The sequence below is a fragment of the Columba livia genome, chromosome 5 (genome assembly GCF_036013475.1).
Source record: "Columba livia isolate bColLiv1 breed racing homer chromosome 5, bColLiv1.pat.W.v2, whole genome shotgun sequence".
NCBI lineage: Eukaryota > Metazoa > Chordata > Aves > Columbiformes > Columbidae > Columba > Columba livia.
Genome location: NC_088606.1, coordinates 4,479,922 through 4,498,724, shown reverse-complemented (window position 1 = coordinate 4,498,724; position 18,803 = coordinate 4,479,922). Strand labels below are relative to the sequence as shown.

Below are 18,803 nucleotides of genomic sequence, written 5' to 3'. Positions count from 1 at the left end.
CCACCAATCAGAGAGCTCCTCTCGCGAAGCGCGGCAGCTTCTCATTGGGCAAAGGGAGAGAAGGGCTCGGATGGGCGGGGCCAGTTCGAACGGGCGGCGGTGGGGGAGCGGCGCCATGGTGCAGCCGGTGAGGGGCGGGAATCGCGACAGGGAGCGGGATCGCGATAGGGAGCGGGATCCCCGGGGTCATCTCAGCCGGGGGCAGGGCGGCCCCAGGTAAGTTCCTGGCTCTTGTCCCGCCGCAGGCCTGCGGGACGCCAGTGGGAGACTTTGACTCTTCGGATGAAGAGGACACTGAGTGGGACCCGAGGCCGCTGCCCATCTCCTGGTGAGACGCGCCCGGGAGCGGCGGGAATGGAACATTAAAGGGCGTTTGATGGAAAACGGGAGTTTTTCCCTGGAGGAAACTGTGGTGACCGGCCAGAGCGGGGGCGGGGGCTGTGGTTGAACTGCTGGTGCCCCCGCAAAGGGATTGATGCCCCGGGCCGCTTTTGGAAGTGTTTGCTGGTCACTGTCAGTCACGCTTGATAGATTATTTATTTTTGACAAATCTCGTGGGGATTTGTCAGTGCTTTTCTCCTCTTGGGCAGGGGTATGTGATGAAGTACGTGTCCACACGTGAGTTTCCCTTGCCTGGTTTATTCTTAAAAGTGAATTATAGGTAGGTAACTCTTCCCCCACTAAAGGGGACCTGCAAGACAGCTGGAGAGGGGCTTTTTTCAAGGGCCTGTAGTGACAGAACAAGAGGCAACGGCTTAAAACTGAAAGAGGGGAGGTTTAGATTAGATATAAAGAAGAAATTATTTCCCATGTGAGTGGTGAGATCCTGGCCCAGGTTGGCCAGAGAGGTGGTGGATGAACCATCCCTGGAGACATCCCAGGCCAGGCTGGACGGGGCTCTGAGCAACCTGAGCTGGTGAAGATGTCCCTGCTCATGGCAGGGGTGGCACTGGGGGAGCTGGGAAGGTCCCTTCAACCCAAACCGTCCTGTGATTCTCATAGTCCCACAGAAAAGCAATGTCTGGTAGTGAGTTATCTGTATTCAAATAACAAAAATGTTCTGGGTTGTTTTTTGTTGTTTTTTGGGGGCTTTTTAAAATTATATTTTGTATTTCCTGGTAGGTTGACTTTGTCTCCTGTCTACTCTTCTAAATTCCTGGGATTATGTTCCCTTCCAGGTAAGAAGTATTCACTGAAATTTGCAGGCATGTTTGAAGCTGAAGAGAGGCAATATCTTGTACCCCAAAATTCTGTGTTCCATTTAGTTGTTGGAGTGACTTCATTTATAATCTACCACTGGAATAATTGTTTCAAAAATACCAAGACCAATTGAGAGAATATCTTAACACAAGATAATTTGGCAGAGTGGTAGGAAAACAGCGGCTGTCCTCCACTGTCAGTTAAAATATTGGGATTTTTAGCCTGGCTTGCTGTTTATAACAAGCAACAACATAAGTGAAACAAGACTGCTTTGACAAATAATTCCTTTGTAAGATATATTTGGCTCAAATTACACTCACTCGGTCTGCTCACAGTTCTGCACTGCTCTCCCTTAGCATCTGGGTTGTACTACTATGACCAAGATATAAAAATAAACATACAGGCTTTCACTGTATTTTTATCTACCAAAACTGCAGCCATGGTGAATCTCTTGTGGTCACAGAAAAGATAGAACTGCTGGTGGTGACATTGTGAACTTTCTCTGTTTCATTCAAAGCAGTTACTTGACTTTCATCAGCCAACTGAGAAGTACAAGCTTGGGACTAGCACCACACTGAAGAACTAGAAAACAAGTGTTGAATAATATTTGAATTTAAGGTATCTTGAAGTGGGTGATGGCCAGTGCTAGTGAAAATCCCACTACCACTCGAACACTGGTTAATATATATATGCCAAAAAATAGCTGCATTATGTTTTTAAGCTACGTGAGCTGTCTAATCTTCAGATGCATCCAGTCGTAGCCATGCTGATACAGCTTTTGGTCTGCAGGATTCTGCTGACTCGTTTTCAAAAGGTGTTTCAAGATACGCACAATGCTGAGCATTGTCAGGGTAGACCTGAAGATTCGTTGCCTACGGGGCTGTAAGAGAAGGAGGGGAGACAGAGGGAAGGTGCAGCACAAATATTCTGAGCAGTTACATCTCAAACCAAACAACAGCTGTGAATATTGCAGTACAGTGTTCTGTAGGGGCTGCAAAAATGCCTTTGTAGTGTGATGTGAGGAAAAAACAGAAGTGGGGATACGCTGAAGACTGGATAGTGAGGAGGATTTTTAACCTAATTTATGCTGAATATTATAGAACAGGGAACTTACTTTCCTACCAGTCAACCAGATAACTTTGAAGTGATCTCTACCCAGCCCTTTTATTTGTTGGGGTTTTTTGTTTTATGGGTTTTTTGTTTGTGGTGTTGGTTTTTGGTTTTGGGGGATTTTTTTCAAGCTGTACCCTGATTTATAATATCCAAAGCTCTTCATCTGGAAAATGCATAGCATCTTAAAAACTTGGGCAGGTTGTGGGGTTTTTTTAATCCTATTACATTACAGTATTAAGCAGATAATGGAGTTTAAAGTGTCTTTTGCGCTAGTGATCTATTTGCAAAAATAAGAACTGTGTTTTACATGGGGTGTGGTTTTGGCTTTTGCTTTCATTTTGGTGGGGAGTTTGTCTGTGCTCTATTCTTCAGCTGTAGCAGCCATTCCATAAATGTCACTTGCCTGTAGTGGTAATTGTCGTTCATAATTTGTTTTAGGTTGCAGGTTTAAGGATATTAGAAGAAATCTTCAGAAAGATATAGGTGAGTCTTCTGGCCAGTATATAAAGGCCTCTCTCTTCCAGGCAGTAGATGCAGCAAATATCTTAGTGCTGTCACCATTATGAGCACTAGATACGACTTTCAGGTGTGCAGTGCCACTTTCTCTCTGACTTCTCTACCAAATATTGGATAAGTAGTCAGATAATTTCCAGGCCGGAGCTGTACAGGCTTATCTTTCGGAGTAACCACAAGCTCTGCTAAGTCACGTGCAGGAGAATCTGTCTTTAAAGCAGCTAAGACCAAGATAAATTACAAACTTGTAATCTCCTTTTCCCAGAGGAAAGTGAGATTGGGATAGAAAAGGTGAAATAATGTAAATATTTTGCCGAGTATTCATCTGTAAACACTAGTAGAGGAGAGATTAATACCAACAGCAAAACCCCACTGTGTTTGGGCACAGTCGCAGCTGGAGATGGGACAGACTCATGCTTAAGCTGGCAGCAATTAGCTGAGTTTTGATGTGCTTTTAATGAGGCTCATCTTGAGATTCCCTCTGAACCCAGAAAAATGCTTTCAGGGGTCACCTGGAGGCAAATGTGGGTAAGACTCAGCAGAAGTAAATGCTGCTCAAAGAAATATTGCTAACTCCTATTGTCTTAACCTCAAAGATTAAACAAGAGAACCAGTACCAAGTAGCTTATCTGTGTATCATTAAGCTCAATAGGCTCTTGTTTATTTGCAAGTGTCTTAATTTGTTCGCAGAAGAACTAAAGAACTACGGGACCCAGGATATATTTGTGCTTTGTACCAGAGGAGAGCTCTTCAAATACCGAGTACCAAACCTTATAGATGCCTACCAACAGCACGGGATCTGTGTGCACCACTATCCTGTTCCTGATGGGGACACTCCTGACATTGCCAACTGCTGTAAAATTCTGGAAGAGCTCAAAAACTGCCTGGAAAGTAACCGGAAAACGATCATACAGTAGGTTCTGGTTGTCTCCCTTTCACCCCACATTTCTGTAAAAGATACTGGCTTCTCTCTAGGTGCATGACCAGCTGAAAATGAACCCTGTCAAATGACAGTTGCATTTTTTAGAGTTAGTTCAAGCTGTGAAAAGCCACCTGTTTCTCCTCGTGCAACTTTTGGAGCTAACTTGTCCTTTGTAAGATCCAAATCTCCCATTTCCCATTGTTCTCTCCAGCAAACGCTTCACATCATGTGTTGAACGGCACCAGACAACTCCTCACTGCCAGCCCCCTTGGATATTGGGTGTATGATATGAGTTGCAAGCTAAAGCAGCTGTTGTTAGAGGATAACACACCTCTGGGCTGTTTATCAAGGAGTCAGTGGGTTCCAGCAGTGCAAAATTCACTTGTAATTTGCCTGAAATAGGTTTAAAAGAATTTCTTTAGACAGTTGTAGCGGAGCTCGGAGTAGAGGGGGGAAAACTTTCCAAGTTCTGTGTTCCCTGAATGATCCTGTTGACAGCTCCCCGCACAGACACCCGCTGAGTCCTTGGGCTCCCTGCTGCCGTCAGCAGCTCACAACTGTCATCAAAGCCTGAATATGGAGTAGGATTTAAAGAAAACCGAAATTTTCCACTTTTGTGCCCTTTTCTGTCCTCCTGTGCCTTTGGGACTATTACCATGAATGAAGGGAAACTTTAAAATTGCAGTTTCTTTAGAAAGCCGCTGCTTAAGGAAGGTGTGACGAATAAATACGAGATAGCCTTGTAGGTATATTCCAACTCTCTTGTACCACTGCTCCTCTTGATTAAATTAAGGCAAGAATTGTGTGGGTGTATTTACTTATCGAGGCGCTCTGGGTGTTGCAGCGTAGTACAGCTCAGTACAACCAAGTGTTTTTATTCTCTTTTCAGCTGTTACGGTGGCCTCGGACGCTCATGTCTCAGTAAGCACTTACCTTCTCTTTCTCAATGCCTGACTAACCCACCCCGCACACCTGTTTTTGGGAGACAGCATTGCCTAAAGGAGCCAAATTGTCCTCAAAGCTTAACTGGTTACAATGCAAAGTGCCCCTGCGGGTAGCAGGTTAGGTATTATAGTATATTTGGGCCTGTTTCTTGAGAAAGGTGTTGTCAAATGGTAGGAACATGAGCTGCCTGTATAGAAACTGTTTGCAGTGAGTGACATAAGTATGTTATGGTATAGCTCTGAGTGTGTAGGTGAGAGGATGGAGGGTCAGGCAGGGTCAGTCTTTCAGTGGGGCTGATAGAAAGTTCTCTCTTATTTTCTCACCATTTTCACTGCAAATTTTAGTCTCCTCTGACCAATGGGATTGCACTTTCCCCTCTTCTCTCAATGACTCTTCAGGAAAAGGAGATGAAACTCTTCTTCTGCATCTTTCTTCAGCCCAATGTTCCCTCTAAAGCTTGCAGGGGCATTAGTTATTGTGTGTGTGCCAGAAGGTGATAATGCCAAAAAAGCAAATGCAGTCAGAAGACACAAAGGGCAACTAACGGGGTGTACTGGGACTCATTCTTCAAAAGCCTAGAATTTGCCTCCCAAATGCTTCTGGAAAGACAGGGGGGAAACTGGGAGGGTTTTCACCTGTTTCCAAAGCCTGTGGGCTCAGGCGGGAGCAGCGGGCACATGGGACCAGGACCAACAAATAGTATTTGGCAAAGTATGCAGCAGATCTGTGACCCCCATATGATGAGGTTGAGTTATACTGGAGTGGTTTTCATGGAACAAACCTATTACTGCACAAAAGTGGTGCTGTGCGCAGGAGGAGGTGCTCAGTAGCACAGGGGTGGATTTACTTCTCTTTTACAGTAGCTGGGTGTCTCCTGCTTCAGCTTTCGGACACGCTGGCACCTCAGCAAGCCATAGACAGCCTGAGGAACCTGAGAGGATCTGGGGCGATACAGACCATCAAGGTAATGAAGCTAACAAAGGTAAAACACGTGTGGAAATAAGGGCAGAGAGCTCGGACGGCCGACTCCTTCCTTCCCAAAGGGATGCCGCTGTCTTTCTGAGAAGTTCCCCTACTGCTCCAACCATCTTGTTCTGTCTCCTCTCAATTCAACAGCTGTTCTCCCCGCCTCTTCTTCACCATCATTAGTAACTAGTTGCTTTCTTGTCCTTATCCCTGCTCATCACTGTTGTCCCTTTTTCTGTTGCTCACGTTCTCCTCACAACTTCTACTTGATTCTTCTGCCTTGATTTCGTTCCGCCTCGCTAACCTGTGTAGCTGTGTTCACGTTCCGTAGCCATCACATCCATACACTGGCAGCCTTCATTTAAGGAGCATCCCTGGCACTAGTGTTAAAACCTACATGGAGGGAGGACATTTAAAAAGTTAACAAGATAATTTCTGAGGGGGAAGTGCTGCCCAAAGACTGTTTCTCTGTTAGCTCTAAGCCTCTCTGGAAGGCACATCTTGTTTAAACTACTTGTTGAGAATCAGTTTTCAACAAACCAGAGGGGCAGGTGGGGGGCAGCTTGCATGTCTGGTTGAAGAAAGGGGGAAGGATTGAACAAATGTTGTAACGAGAAGCCCTCAGAGCCGCTCAGGGTGGACGATCTGTCCTTTAGCCACTGCTGACCAACATTTTTATCTCATTTTGAACACTTGCATCTTACTACTCCATGTGATGTACAAGTTGACCTAAGAACTCTTAGTACACTCTTAGTACAAACTGTTGTACATCATCACAATAACTCAAGGCTCTATTCTGCACCATGGACTCCTTACGGAGAGAGTAATGGTGATCCAAATAAAGCAGCTTGGAATTTTGACATGAAACTTCCACCTATGAGGGCCATGGTTTGCGTTAGCTTGATCTCATGTGTGCCCTTTATGAGGAGCCACAAGATCCAAGCTCGGATCCATGGTGAGAAATTCCAGGGGGTTTGGAATAAGCACAAGAAGAGCAAATAAATGAACTAGAGGGTGCAGTTTTAATTCTGGGTTATCAAACAGCTTTTTAAGATGGGTAATGCCTTTTCCTGAAGTACAGAGCGCTCATTACAAATCCGATTGTGCTTTTTCAGCAATACAATTACCTCCATGACTTTCGAGAGAACCTGGCTGCACATCTGGCAACAAAGGACACGGGATTAAGATCAGTATCACAATAACTAATACTGGAGTGGTGCATCTTTGTGTCTACATGGCTGACGGACGCCTGGACAAAACATCTCCCGACCTTCGCAATTTCCCATCACTCCAGCCCATGTGACGCAGCCGCTCGCTTTAACTTCTGTGTGTAAAATGTTGGGGGTGGGGATGGAAATCTTACAGACCACACTGCATCTTCCTTAATTTAATACCACCTTAAAAATATGTGGAAGCGTACTGGTGTTCATTACTGCTCTGCCGGTGGCCTGCACGCCTAACGAGCTCACTTTCCACAGAATAATTACTCTTACACAATGTTAACTTCACATTTAACACCACAGATACACGTGTGCTGCCGTTTAGCTGATATTTTAACACTGACATCCTATGCGCTGCTTCTGTGAACAAAGCGGAGGGAGGCTGGGCTGCCAAAACAGCGACCAAATTTCATTTTGCTTCATCTGTGTTCTATGTAGCATGAGAATTGGGAGGAGCACTTGGACGTGAAGGCAAAATAGGAGAGGAAAGCGATTAGTTTGTAAATCCTCACAGCTAAGTGCGGACGTAGCGCTGACAGACTGGCTTCTGCTCCGTGTGCAGGGGAAGAGGTGAAAGAGAACTCCTTATCCACCGCCTTCCTAAGAACCACACTGGGAAAATGTAGCGAGGTAGAAATTACATCGAAAAAACCTTGGCTCTAGTTTTAAACTGAAAATCAAGCATAGAAATTTTCACACTGGAGCACTTGTGCCTTATGAACTAGTAAGAGCTTTCTGAAATGTCACAGTTCTGCGTAGTGTGTTCAGTGATATTTAGGAATGAGATCCCCTCGTTCCAACAGAAGGAGGTTTTATAGTGTGCTAAAGCAAGCAGGCAGGTTTTATATGACTGTGGCAGGACGAGACACTGCGATAGCTGCGTGGGTGAGTCTGGCACAGCCCGTCTGCAGGATCACACCAAAGCAAGTAAACAAACAACCCACTGTGGGCTGGAGAAAATCTCACAGCAACATCTCTAACAGTTCACGTCCCTCCTGGTTAACTCCATCCACTCACAAACACCAGAGATTATCAGACTCCTGAAGAAAACATTTAAACTAGTTCTGTCCTATTCGGAGGAAGCAATGATCATCCACTCCAGTGCCCAGGGGTCCTGGGACCCCCTGTGAGGTCATTTTGGCTCTGGGGCGATACCCTGTGTCACCCACACTCTGCCTTTTGTTGTGAGACAAACCAGCAGAGTCAGAGGAACTGTTGCCTGTGGGCTGATGTTGCTGTGAGCTGTACTGGTGTCCTGTCCTGCCTTGTCACCATCTGTTTCCCTGTAGTCCATGCTGTCACTCCTCCCAGGCGACACTTTTTTTCCCTAGTGCTGCAAGAAACCAGCTGGTTACATGTCCAGCACTGAGATGGAGCCGTGTCCTGTCACTTTGAAGGCAGACAATAGGAATGCTTCCACTTTCCACAGCACAGAGTCACTTGCAGAGAACACTTCGCTCAAAACTCGTAGTGTTGTGTCAGTATTCTCCAGCACAAACAAATCAGAAAAACAAAAGCACTGTCTGTCTGTCCCATCTTCAGTGCTGAGTCCTTGCAACTGAAGGTATTCAGGTATTAAATATATGTCAGATGGCTGGAAACTTTCTGACAGGGAGAGAGAAACGTTCTTTATTTTTTCCATAATCTTTTGCCTCTTAGAACTCCCAAAATCAATTAATACCACAGCCACATTTTGAATGTGAAACGACTGGTACTCCAGCATCGTGGGTGCTGCTCCACGTACTCACAAAGATAAAATGGGGTGCGAGGCGCACGTCGCTGGGTGCAGGGGACAAGGTTCACCCCGCAGCTGGGTGGGAGCTGGCAGACATTAACCTTGTTTTAATAAAGATGCTGACCGTGGTTCCTAAGCAGCTTTCTCTGGGGGACTCTGCTGGGCAGTCCTCACACTTCACACACTCCGTTCTTACAGGAATTCTTAACTTGCCCTCGTGACCTTTCTCTGTGATGCTTTGACAGTTTAAAGACCTTTGAAACAAGATTAAATCCTTCAGTTCTCATGTATTTAACCAGGACAGAACGCAAACAAGCATTTTGTTCTGCGGTTAGTGGTGAATTCAGCTCACCAGAACTGCTTTCACCTCTCAGTTCCACTGCTCAGGAACACTCAGATGCATTTTATGTCAATGTGTAAAGCTGGGCCTTCACAGGACAGCGCAAATGTTGCAAACGGTTTGCTAAATATGCCTGGCTAAAGCTGCTCCACAGCTGGAGGGGGTTTTCAGTTGAACTCAGGAAATCCTGCATTTATTCTGGTGTGTAACTTGGTTTAAATCAGTGCAAGTACCAAAGGAGTGAGAGGTTTCGAAGGCCATGGCGATGTGCGCCAATAAGGCTCATTTCTGGAACAGATTAATAAATATACAACCATACAAAAGGGTTAATTAAATTTTGCTTACACAGGGTGAAGTCATAATCTCACTGCAGTGTCTGAAGGCCCCAAGCAGCAGGAAAACAAACATGAGCCAACAGGAACAATATTCCCAAGTTTCCAAAAAGCCTTTCAAAACTTCTTTAGCTCAAAAGCTCAAAATGATGATTGTGCAAGGAAGAAAATCCTCTTGTCAAACTAACAGCGGATGGACCGGGATCGCAGAACAGCAGTAACGGAGCTGTGGATGTGAGGAGGCTGAAACCCGCCACCTTGCACAGAAAACAAGGGCTGGGAGGTAACACCTGCAACTGCTGCAAAAGATCTGGGACTCTCAGGACAAAAAAGCCAAAAAAAAGAACGCTCGAGCCAAAAGGGCATGAGAAATTAAATGTCAATAAACGCAAAAAAGAAACGTGTGAGAAAAACTATTTTATGTCCATACTAATAAGCTGGCAGGTATTTGTTGTTACTCAGTAAGCAGAATTTGAAGTTATCAGAGCCTGGATTCTCACATCCCCAGTATATTATAAAAAGAGGAGAGGAATTCAGAAAAAGAGGAGGAAACTGCTGCTCTACAGCACAAGGGCACCCAAATCTCATCTGATGACAACAGTTCTGGTCTCCTCCCGCTTAGAAGAGGGAAATTTGCAGAGGAGAAAGCGTAACGACAAAGCTACAGATGTTCCACTCAAAAAGAGATTAAACAGGCTTGGACAGATGACATGATGGTCTATTCAAATCACCCCTGGCATAAATAAGGTGGAAAGGGGGAAATTTTCAATGTCTTAAAAAAAATAAGAGCTTAGGAGCAGCAGATGAAGTCAGCAGAACTTTTCAACAAGTTTTTTTACACATTGCAGAAGTCACTGTCCCAGCACATCGTCCACCCTGGGTTATGAAAGTGCTCAAAAAGCAACTGAATTAATGGAAGAAAAATCTATTCAAGGGCTGTTGACGCCAAAGCTCCCGCTCAGGGCACCTGTAACACGTGGATTTCCAAACACCACCCCGCTAGTCCAGCAGAGATGTTCGATACCTGCCCAGTGTCACCGTTCCTCAGTTGTTGCCTCAGCCCACCCCAGTATCACAATATTTGGGTTTCTGGTCGAACCAGTGCAGCCATTCACATCATTTTAACACCCAAGAGATCCAAAGTGAACAAAAGAAACCCAGTTTATACAAGAGTGTTTTACTAGAACTGGGAAACTATTATTCTCCAGAAGCATTAAACAAAAAAATCCTAATTATTACTCCTAAATTAAGCAGCTGTTGCAGTCACAATTTATAAAGTGATATTATCGTCCCCCTGCCCCATCTACAGTTTATCTGAAGACCCACAAAAAAAGCCCCAAAGCCAGGAAATCAGAGCTTCTCTTTTCCAGACACTATTTGATTCGGTGCTCTATTTTTAAAGGGTAACACAATTATCCATCATAAACAGCTGAATACAAGAGGTATCTGTTCAACTTACCAACCAAACAAGGCACCAGGTAAAAAGTGTTTCTGAATTTGAGAATTTTTTTTATTATTATTATTATTTTTTATTGCACTAAGGAACAGCGGGGCAGTTTCACAAGCTCACTTTCTGCTTTGAAAAGCTCTGTAGTTATTACTCTTCAACTCAGGAGTATTTTCATCATTGGACTTCATCATTGTTGTAGGTTTGTCCATTTGTTAATAAGACAGCACAGACATTAAAAACAAAACTCATTTCAATTCATTCCCTCGTGGACAATTCAACTTCTATCGCAATGACACACGTTTGAGCTTAAAGCAAGGTTAACGTTTGGAGAAAATACAGACATACAGGAAAGATTAACCATAGAAAAAACAAACCAAACTAAACAAAACTCCTATTTTTGCAATTGTGTCCGTGAATTCAGCTCTTTAAGACCAACGGCGCTCCCAGGTCAAACCCCCAGCACCTCTGGTCCTCCCCACGCGCTCGGCAGCTGATTTAGAGCGGGACACGCGAGTCCAAACGAGCCGCTACAAAGCCCGGCCTAAAGAAACTCCCTAGTGTACTAAGGCTGGTAGTAACAAATACCTACTTGAAGATTACGGCTGTTCCTTATGGAGTGCAAAGTCAAAACTTCTCGAAACCCAGTAATCTTTATATTAATTGACATGTACTTCTTTAATTTCAGTGTCCCAGTAAAATATAAGAAAAGAGTCTTTCCACAAGTATAAAATGTGGAAATATTTTAAAAATAGGGGAGTCGTCGTTTTCTAACGCAAATGCGATCATCAGATTCCGGATTTAATCTTGGTAAGAGGTTCTTGTTGTAAAGAATCCGTGGTTTGTGGCTTTTGCATGCACTTAACTGGAACAAAGCTTGTCAAACGTCTTCTTAAGAGCTCACCAGAACATAAATCATGCTGGAAAACCAAAGAAAAATCTTAAGATGCACCATTTATACATTTAATTATACAGTCGTTGAGTTTTAAGGAACAAATCTGTGTGAGGTAGATGGGTCGTGATTGAAATTTTACACAAAACGCATCAGAAGGGCTTTTTGATACAAAACATGATGCAAATTGATGCAGCAACCAGTTGGCACTAGACCAAGGCAGGCTCTTCTACCTTTAACAAAAATCACATTTCCTTACTCTAAAAACAGCATTGTTGCAGCTTCTTAATGAAAATACTGGGCGAGGGGTCGTTATATTACGCTTAAAAGAAGAAAAGCTTGGAGCTTTCAAGTCAAACGGATTCAAAATAGTAATTCCGACCAAATTAAGAGTTGCGTTTTAAAACAGAATCAAATGGTGATCGTGGATTTTCTTTCCGAAAAGTTTGCGCTATATTTATTCTTATCTATGAAATTTCTCTTGTACACTGAGCCCAATTGAAAAAAACAACAAAGGTGAAGATGAGATGGGAGACAGAGGAAATAAAAACTTACCCATATAGGTAGTAAAAAAAGGATAGAAGGTAGAATGCTAATTTGCACCATCCTTCTTTCTGGCAATAGGCTAAAATATCTGCATTCATGATGGTTGTGGGATCGTACAGCCCAGGGCCGCTCATCACGGGTCTGCTCATGTACCTGGAAGCGACACAGGGTTAGTTTTGTGGGGACAGTGCCGGGAAACACGGGGTCCTGCCCCCCACATAACACCAGAACCCAGACACGGAACCACCCCCTTCCAGAAAATTCCACCAGCTCCGTGTAGGAGACGGCGAATTGCGGGAGCAACGGGAAGCACAGCACAGCAATATAACAGAAACAGAGAAAGCAAAGCGATGGGGCTCGTTTTATAGCCACAACATCAACTTTCTTAATGTCGTATCAAAAAGCATCTTTATTTGCCAAAGACGCCGAACACTTAACAGGAAGCGCTGCAACGGGAGAATGAGTAACAATTAACATAACGAGACGGCAGGCTCGTCAATATTACCTCCAAATATGATAAGCCAACAAAGGCATATTGAGCCCCAGCGTAAGCCACTCTGCTGCACAGAGAAACATGACACAGAAGAAGGCGTGGATGAGGTACTCGGGAAGGACAAGCTGGAAAAGAAAAAGAGGAGTTAGACATCTCGATTACCCAAAGCAAAACGTGTGGTTTAATCTATTTTGGAGGTAAGCTATCATTTAAAAATTATTATTATTATTAAAACACAACACTACCTAGACTACAGAGAGTGAAAACAGCAGCCAGCGGTGCGTGCCTTGCTGTTTTCACGTGGTATTTATGAACCAAGAAGAAAAAAGTGAACAATTAAATGCTCCGATCGATAGTTTTTCATTGCTTCTATTAAATTCAGTGCACTGTTAACAGATTCCACGCTTTAGGTATGACCTTTGGAACAGATCAGTGAGATATTTCTGCTCATGCGACAGAGAAATATCAGTAGGAAACACGCTCCAGATAATGGTTTATCGGCAAAAAGATGGTTTGCGTTTTCCTGGTTTAAAGCTTTGTTTTGGCGTTCACAAATCCGTCATTTTTCCAATTCAAAGGATTTGCCGGCTCCTTTCTCAAGCGGTTTGGGGGGTTCCAGCCACCCCCGTTTTCCGTCCCCCCCCCCGCATGCGTTACAGCCTCATGCTGCCCAGCACAGGCCCGCCAAGCTCATTATCCATTTACTACAAAACCACAGAAAGCGTGAAATGCCAGGTAATATTAGTGTTATTAATAGGAGACATATGGAGAGAGACACAGATTAAACGCATGCAGAGAGCCAGCAAAAACCTCACACCTGCCACAAGAGGAAAGGTGTCTGAAATAAGTCACCCCCCAGTGAAATCCTTCACTCCTTTATCACTTAATTCAGGAAGAAGAAAATCCATAAGCTTTTTGCTTCTCAACTCAGGACCACTAAAACATCTCCCCTTGAAAACAGCTCTATTTCTACCTGAAGATTTAAACTGTGTGCACACACGTACACACACCGCCCCACTTTTGCGTGTGATTAACATTGCATAGGATGACTGCACGGAAATCTCAGTGTTTTCTCATTTCGTTCATTCTCTCCAAGCAGAGGCTTCTTTTAAATCCCAAGATATTCCTAGAAATCTACACACTACCAACAAACAGACATTCTCACCGCCTACATCGCTCCGACATTCTGCTTCTCTAAATGCACAACATCAAAGCAACTTGCATCAACATCAACAAAAACAACCTGTCATACATGAAATGTTTCGAGTAAATCCTTTTCTCCGGATTCTTCTTTATATACTTACCATTTACAAATTGGCAATTATTTATAGGAGAACAACAACAGCCCTATCCAAACACCAAGCACTTGGCTGCCTGCTGAGACACATTCGCCAGGTCTGAAAATGTGGAGTTTATTGAACTATACATCTCAAAACATGTTTTCCGTTGTCCTGTTGATCGCGCCCTACTCCCGCACCACAATACCTGTCTCTTTCAAATCTACCACATCTTATCCCGCCTGTATCTCCCAGAGAAAAAGTAATTACAGCATATTCTACTGTGATATTTATCAGAGAAGCGAGGAGGAAAGAACTGGCGTTGCCAAGAAGAGATACAACTATAATAGGAGCGGGGAAGACATCAAGAGGGTACTAAGCAGTTACTATTTTGGGCTAATCTGCCTACTCAGGTGTCTCAATTCCTACCAGGATTTTTGATTCTCTGTATAGGAAAAAACACTTCAGAGTCATTTACCAGATCCCCTCAAGAGCGTGGATCTTAACATCACCTTTAGTGGCTACTCTACTTTCACAACAGCAAATATTAAGTGATTGAATGTCTTCAATTCATACCAATAAACACTGCATGCACGTGGGTTAACAGAAGGTTAATATTTGCGTTAAACATGCGCATTGTAATACTTCCCAGGTTGTGATAAGATCATAATGCATAAATGTCATGAGGATTTGCCCTCGCCGTACTGCAGCAGCAATGACGCGAGAACAGACCAAGCAAGGGAAACTGTTAGATGCAAACCCCTGAGATCCAGCCTCTGCCTCTCCCCACCCCTTCTCTTGCTGTAAAACTCGCTGTCAAGCTACGTGCCGTATGTCTAACATACATTTCCCTCCCCAGCTGCTGTCAATTCATTTTTCATTGGCAACATTTACTTAATTCTTCAAAAAGTTCCAGTCCAGGCCGCGCTGCTGTGCTGCCCCTGCGTTCTACGTCAGCCTGGGCACGCCGAGCCAAAGTAAAACCCATGACAACAGCACAAAAATCCTGCTGTATCCAACTACGTGCTTTTTAACAAGCATCCCTTTTATCATCGGTGTGTTACGGGTGTAAGCAAATCGTTTTTCTCAAATTATTTTCATAAACCAAGGAGTTCCATGAGCGGCCACCGAGAAACACCCCGATCCTGAGACATAAAGCAAAGAAGTGAAGATAACACCTGTCACATTACACCCATCTAAACCCTCAAATGAGATCAGAATTTACTCAGTCAACGCTTAAAAACCAACCAGTCTCCGATAATCTCCGACTTCAATAAATCTTGCTTGAAACGTTCTATTTATTTCCCTCCGAACTTAGTCCGGCTAACGAAAAGGACGTGTAGCAGGCATGTAACAGTTTTCCCCGCTTCGCTGGGTGCGCAAGCAAAATCATTTTGTGCAAAATATGGAAAATCCATGAAGTTGTTGTTATCTCAACCCCAACAAACAGATAACGAGCAGATGAACAGGCACACTAAACAAAAGAGCTTCAAAGTATTACAAATGTTCCTAACAAAATGAAAGTGGCATTAAAAACATGAAACTGAGAAGCAGTACACACCTTCAATGCAATTTTGACTCTTTTAATCTTTTTGACCTTTTCAACTGTCTTTGTGCCGAAAATGTAGAAAGCAGATTGAAAGAATGTTAGTACGACAGCTGACGAGATCACCGGCAGATTAATAACAGTCAGAATATTCAATTTGAAAGCAAAGAATCAGACATTTTCCCTAGAACTTGTGCGAAACAACTAGGTTTTGTCCACCCAGATGCAATTCTACCACCTGTTTTATCAAGATGACAGCAAAACCAACCACTTTACATACGTTTATTTCAAAAAGCGTTCAGCGTGCGACTTACAGGATTGAGTGTATTACATTGGTCTATGGGATTCTTGTAATCCGTCTTCAGTTCATCAAATGCTATGATCTAGGGAAAAGAAATAAAGGAAAGAGTTGTGATTCTTCAATCCAGGAGCAACAACGTATTTTATGCGTGAAAAATAACATTTCGGTACAGAGCCATAAGTCCGACTGCTGCCACCACATTCAGGAACGTCATTTCTCTAAGGTCATAAACCCACAGGTGAGACCCTTCTCAAACAGGTTATAAAACAAGAAAGAGAAGATATTTCAGGCATTCACATCTCTGCCCACATTCTCTCTTTATTTCCCCACCCACAATCGGTTTCCCAGCTCAGGTTCAACAGTTTTAACCCCACTCGCCAAACCTCGCAAGTGACTCTTGGAACCTGGCACAGGGGTCACTAACGAAATAACAAAGCAACAGCAAACTTAAAAGCAGCCAAATGTTTTGCCTCATTACCATCAAAGTGAATGCTGACCCCACATGTATGTCCGAGATGTGCATCTATTAAAAAATCTACATATACTCAACCTTTTCGTACCATAAAAATCAAAGACGCAGCATGAAATACAACAAAAGCCACGTGTACAGAACAAGTGTCATACCAGACATTAAAAATCTTAGAATCATAGAAACGTTTCAGTGGGAAGAGACACTCGGGATGCTCGAGTCCAACCATAATGTCACTCTGGCACTAAGCCATGTCCCCGAGAACCTCGTCTAAACGCCTTTTGAGCCCCTCCAGGGATGGTGACTCCAGCACTGCCCTGGGCAGCCTGTTCCAATGCCCAACAACCCTTTCCAGGAAGAAATTATTCCCAATATCCAATCTAAGCCTCCCCTTGTGCAACTTGAGGCCATTTCCTCCCATCCTATCACTTGCTACTTGTCTTAAGACCGACTTATTGTCACTGTAAGATTCATTTATATTCAGTATAAACCCAAATATGTTTACAGGACAGGGCTTATATTGCAACAGAACAGTTTTTGCTAGGGATAACTACAAAGCTTGAAATAGTGCCAAGAACATCCTCCTCCTCACGTCCTTTCCCCCAGCAGCTTCTCACAGCTGAGCCACGGGAGGTTCTGGCTCTCCCTGTGTCGGCTTCAAGATAGAAAACCCTCAAAAAGCAATAATAAAGAAATATCAAAAATTAAGTCTTAATATAAAGCACATAAAGAGCGCAACACATAAGTGATTATTTCTATTAAATAAGGAGTCAAACTGACTTCAGAATAAAGCATTTCCAACAACTCTTTTAAAAAAAGAACAGATTAAAAGTACTGTTTAATGAAATAGATGAATCTTTTATCAGCACTTGAAAATCCGTTCTATCCACAGACAAGCTCTGCCATATTTCCACATCTTCAACATAACAGTGAAGCCGGGGACCGGCTGTGGTACCTCAGCTGCCCCAGCTCCGTGAGTCCCGGGGGGTGACCCGGCACTTCAGCAGCCTGAGCTGTTTGGGAGGTCACAGCATCACAGGATGGTTTGGGTTGGAAAGGACCTTAAAGCCCATCCAGTGCCCCCCCTGCCATGAGCAGGGACACCTTCACCAGCTCAGGTTGCTCAGAGCCCCGTCCAGCCTGGTGTATAGAACCACAGAATCACTTTGGCAGGAAAAGACCCTCAAGATCATCGAGTCCAACCGTTAACCCACCCTGGCACTGCCCCATGTCCTGAGAACCCCATCTGTCCAACCCCTCCAGGGCTGGTGACTCCAGCACTGCCCTGGGCAGCCTGTTCAATGCCCCACAGCCCTTTGGGGAAGAAATTGTTCCCAGATCCAACCTCAACCTCCCCTGGTGCAACCTGAGCCCTGGGGTGTCTCCAGGGATGAAGCATCCACCGCTTCCCCGGGCAGCCTGTTCCGGGGCCTCCCCACCCTCATGGGGAAGTATTTCTTCTTTATTTCTAATCTAAACCTCTCCTTTTTTAGCTCAAAGCCGTTACCCCTTGTTCAATCACTACAGGCCTTTGTAAAAGTCCCTCTCCAGCCGCTGGACACCCCGCCGGCCCCAGGCGGTGAGACCTGCAGGGACCTCCAGCCTGCACAAAAAAAGCCCTTCGGGGGTTCCTCACGGAGGAACAGACGGGTCCCGTCCGGCCTCCGCGGCGGAGCGGGCCCGGGGAGCCGCTGCCCTCGGGCCAGAGCCGCACCGACGGGACCGGCCCCGCCCCGCCCCGCGGCCGCTCCCTCAGCCCGGGCCGCGGGACACCCGCGAAGCACCGCCCGCTGCCCCCCGTTCCCGCACTCACATGCCAGATGGCGAAGAAGATGAGGGCGGCCGTGAGCAGCAGCGCCAACATGTAGCAGAAGGCGGCGAACGTGAAGGCCATGGCGGCGGGGCGGGCGAGCCGCGGCGGGGCCGAGCGGCGCGGGGGCTGCCGGGAGCGATCATTCACCGCCGGGCCGCGCCGGGGCGTCTTCGCGCATGCGCCGCCCCGCCCGCAGCGCCCCCTGCCGGGGCCCGCCGGCACCGCCGCCACGGCGCGGGCGCCATTTCCCTGGGGAGGGGCCTGTTCGGTCCCGGCTCGGTGCTTGTGAGTCACAGGGTGGCTGGGGCTGAAGGGACCTCTGCAGATCCCCCAGTCCAACCCCCCTGCTCCCGCAGGGTCACAGAGCAGATCACACAGGTGGGTCCAGGGGGTTGGAATGTCTCAGAGAAGGAGACTCCACACCCGCTCTGGGCAGCCTGGGCCAGGCTCTGGCACCTCCCAGCAAACAAGTTTCTCCTCATGTTCAGATGGACCCTCCTGTGTTTCAGTCTGTGCCCGTTGCCCCTCACCCTGGCGCTGGGCACCACTGAACAGAGTCTGGTCCATCCTCTGACACCCACCCTGAGATATTGATCCCATTGATCAGATCCCTCTCAGCTTCTCTTCTCCAGCTGAACAGCCCCAGCTCTCTCAGTGTCTCCTCATCACAAAGATGCTCCAGACCCCTCAGCATCTTTGTGTCCCTCCCATGGACTCTCTCCAGTAATTCCTT

At 45.4% G+C, this 18,803-nt stretch overlaps 2 protein-coding genes across 4 annotated transcripts; one reads left to right on the top strand and one right to left on the bottom strand.

Moving 5' to 3' along the window:
• Window positions 1–59: 59 nt before the first annotated feature.
• CDKN3 (cyclin dependent kinase inhibitor 3) lies at window positions 60–7,066 on the top strand. 2 transcript variants are annotated; one of them, XM_065063164.1, is made up of 8 exons: window positions 60–127; window positions 246–328; window positions 1,123–1,178; window positions 2,752–2,796; window positions 3,517–3,739; window positions 4,638–4,669; window positions 5,554–5,657; window positions 6,775–7,066. In XM_065063164.1, the coding sequence occupies exons 1-8, from the start codon at window positions 71–73 to the stop codon at window positions 6,859–6,861; spliced, it is 687 nt and encodes a 228-aa protein (XP_064919236.1). In that variant the 5' UTR covers window positions 60–70; the 3' UTR covers window positions 6,862–7,066. The 2 variants fall into 2 exon arrangements, with proteins under 2 accessions (XP_064919236.1, XP_064919237.1); XM_065063165.1 differs by having other exon boundaries at window positions 72–127; window positions 5,557–5,657.
• A 3,708-nt stretch (window positions 7,067–10,774) lies between these two features.
• On the bottom strand, window positions 10,775–18,268 carry CNIH1 (cornichon family member 1). 2 transcript variants are annotated; one of them, XM_065063166.1, is made up of 6 exons: window positions 18,071–18,268; window positions 15,802–15,870; window positions 15,503–15,550; window positions 12,677–12,789; window positions 12,181–12,324; window positions 10,775–11,653 (listed from the first exon to the last, which is right to left on the bottom strand). In XM_065063166.1, exons 1-6 carry the CDS (start codon window positions 18,149–18,151, stop codon window positions 11,626–11,628), a joined length of 483 nt encoding a protein of 160 aa, XP_064919238.1. In that variant the 5' UTR covers window positions 18,152–18,268; the 3' UTR covers window positions 10,775–11,625. The 2 variants fall into 2 exon arrangements, with proteins under 2 accessions (XP_064919238.1, XP_064919239.1); XM_065063167.1 differs by lacking the exon at window positions 15,503–15,550 and having other exon boundaries at window positions 18,071–18,267.
• Between the last annotated feature and the right edge of the window lie 535 nt (window positions 18,269–18,803).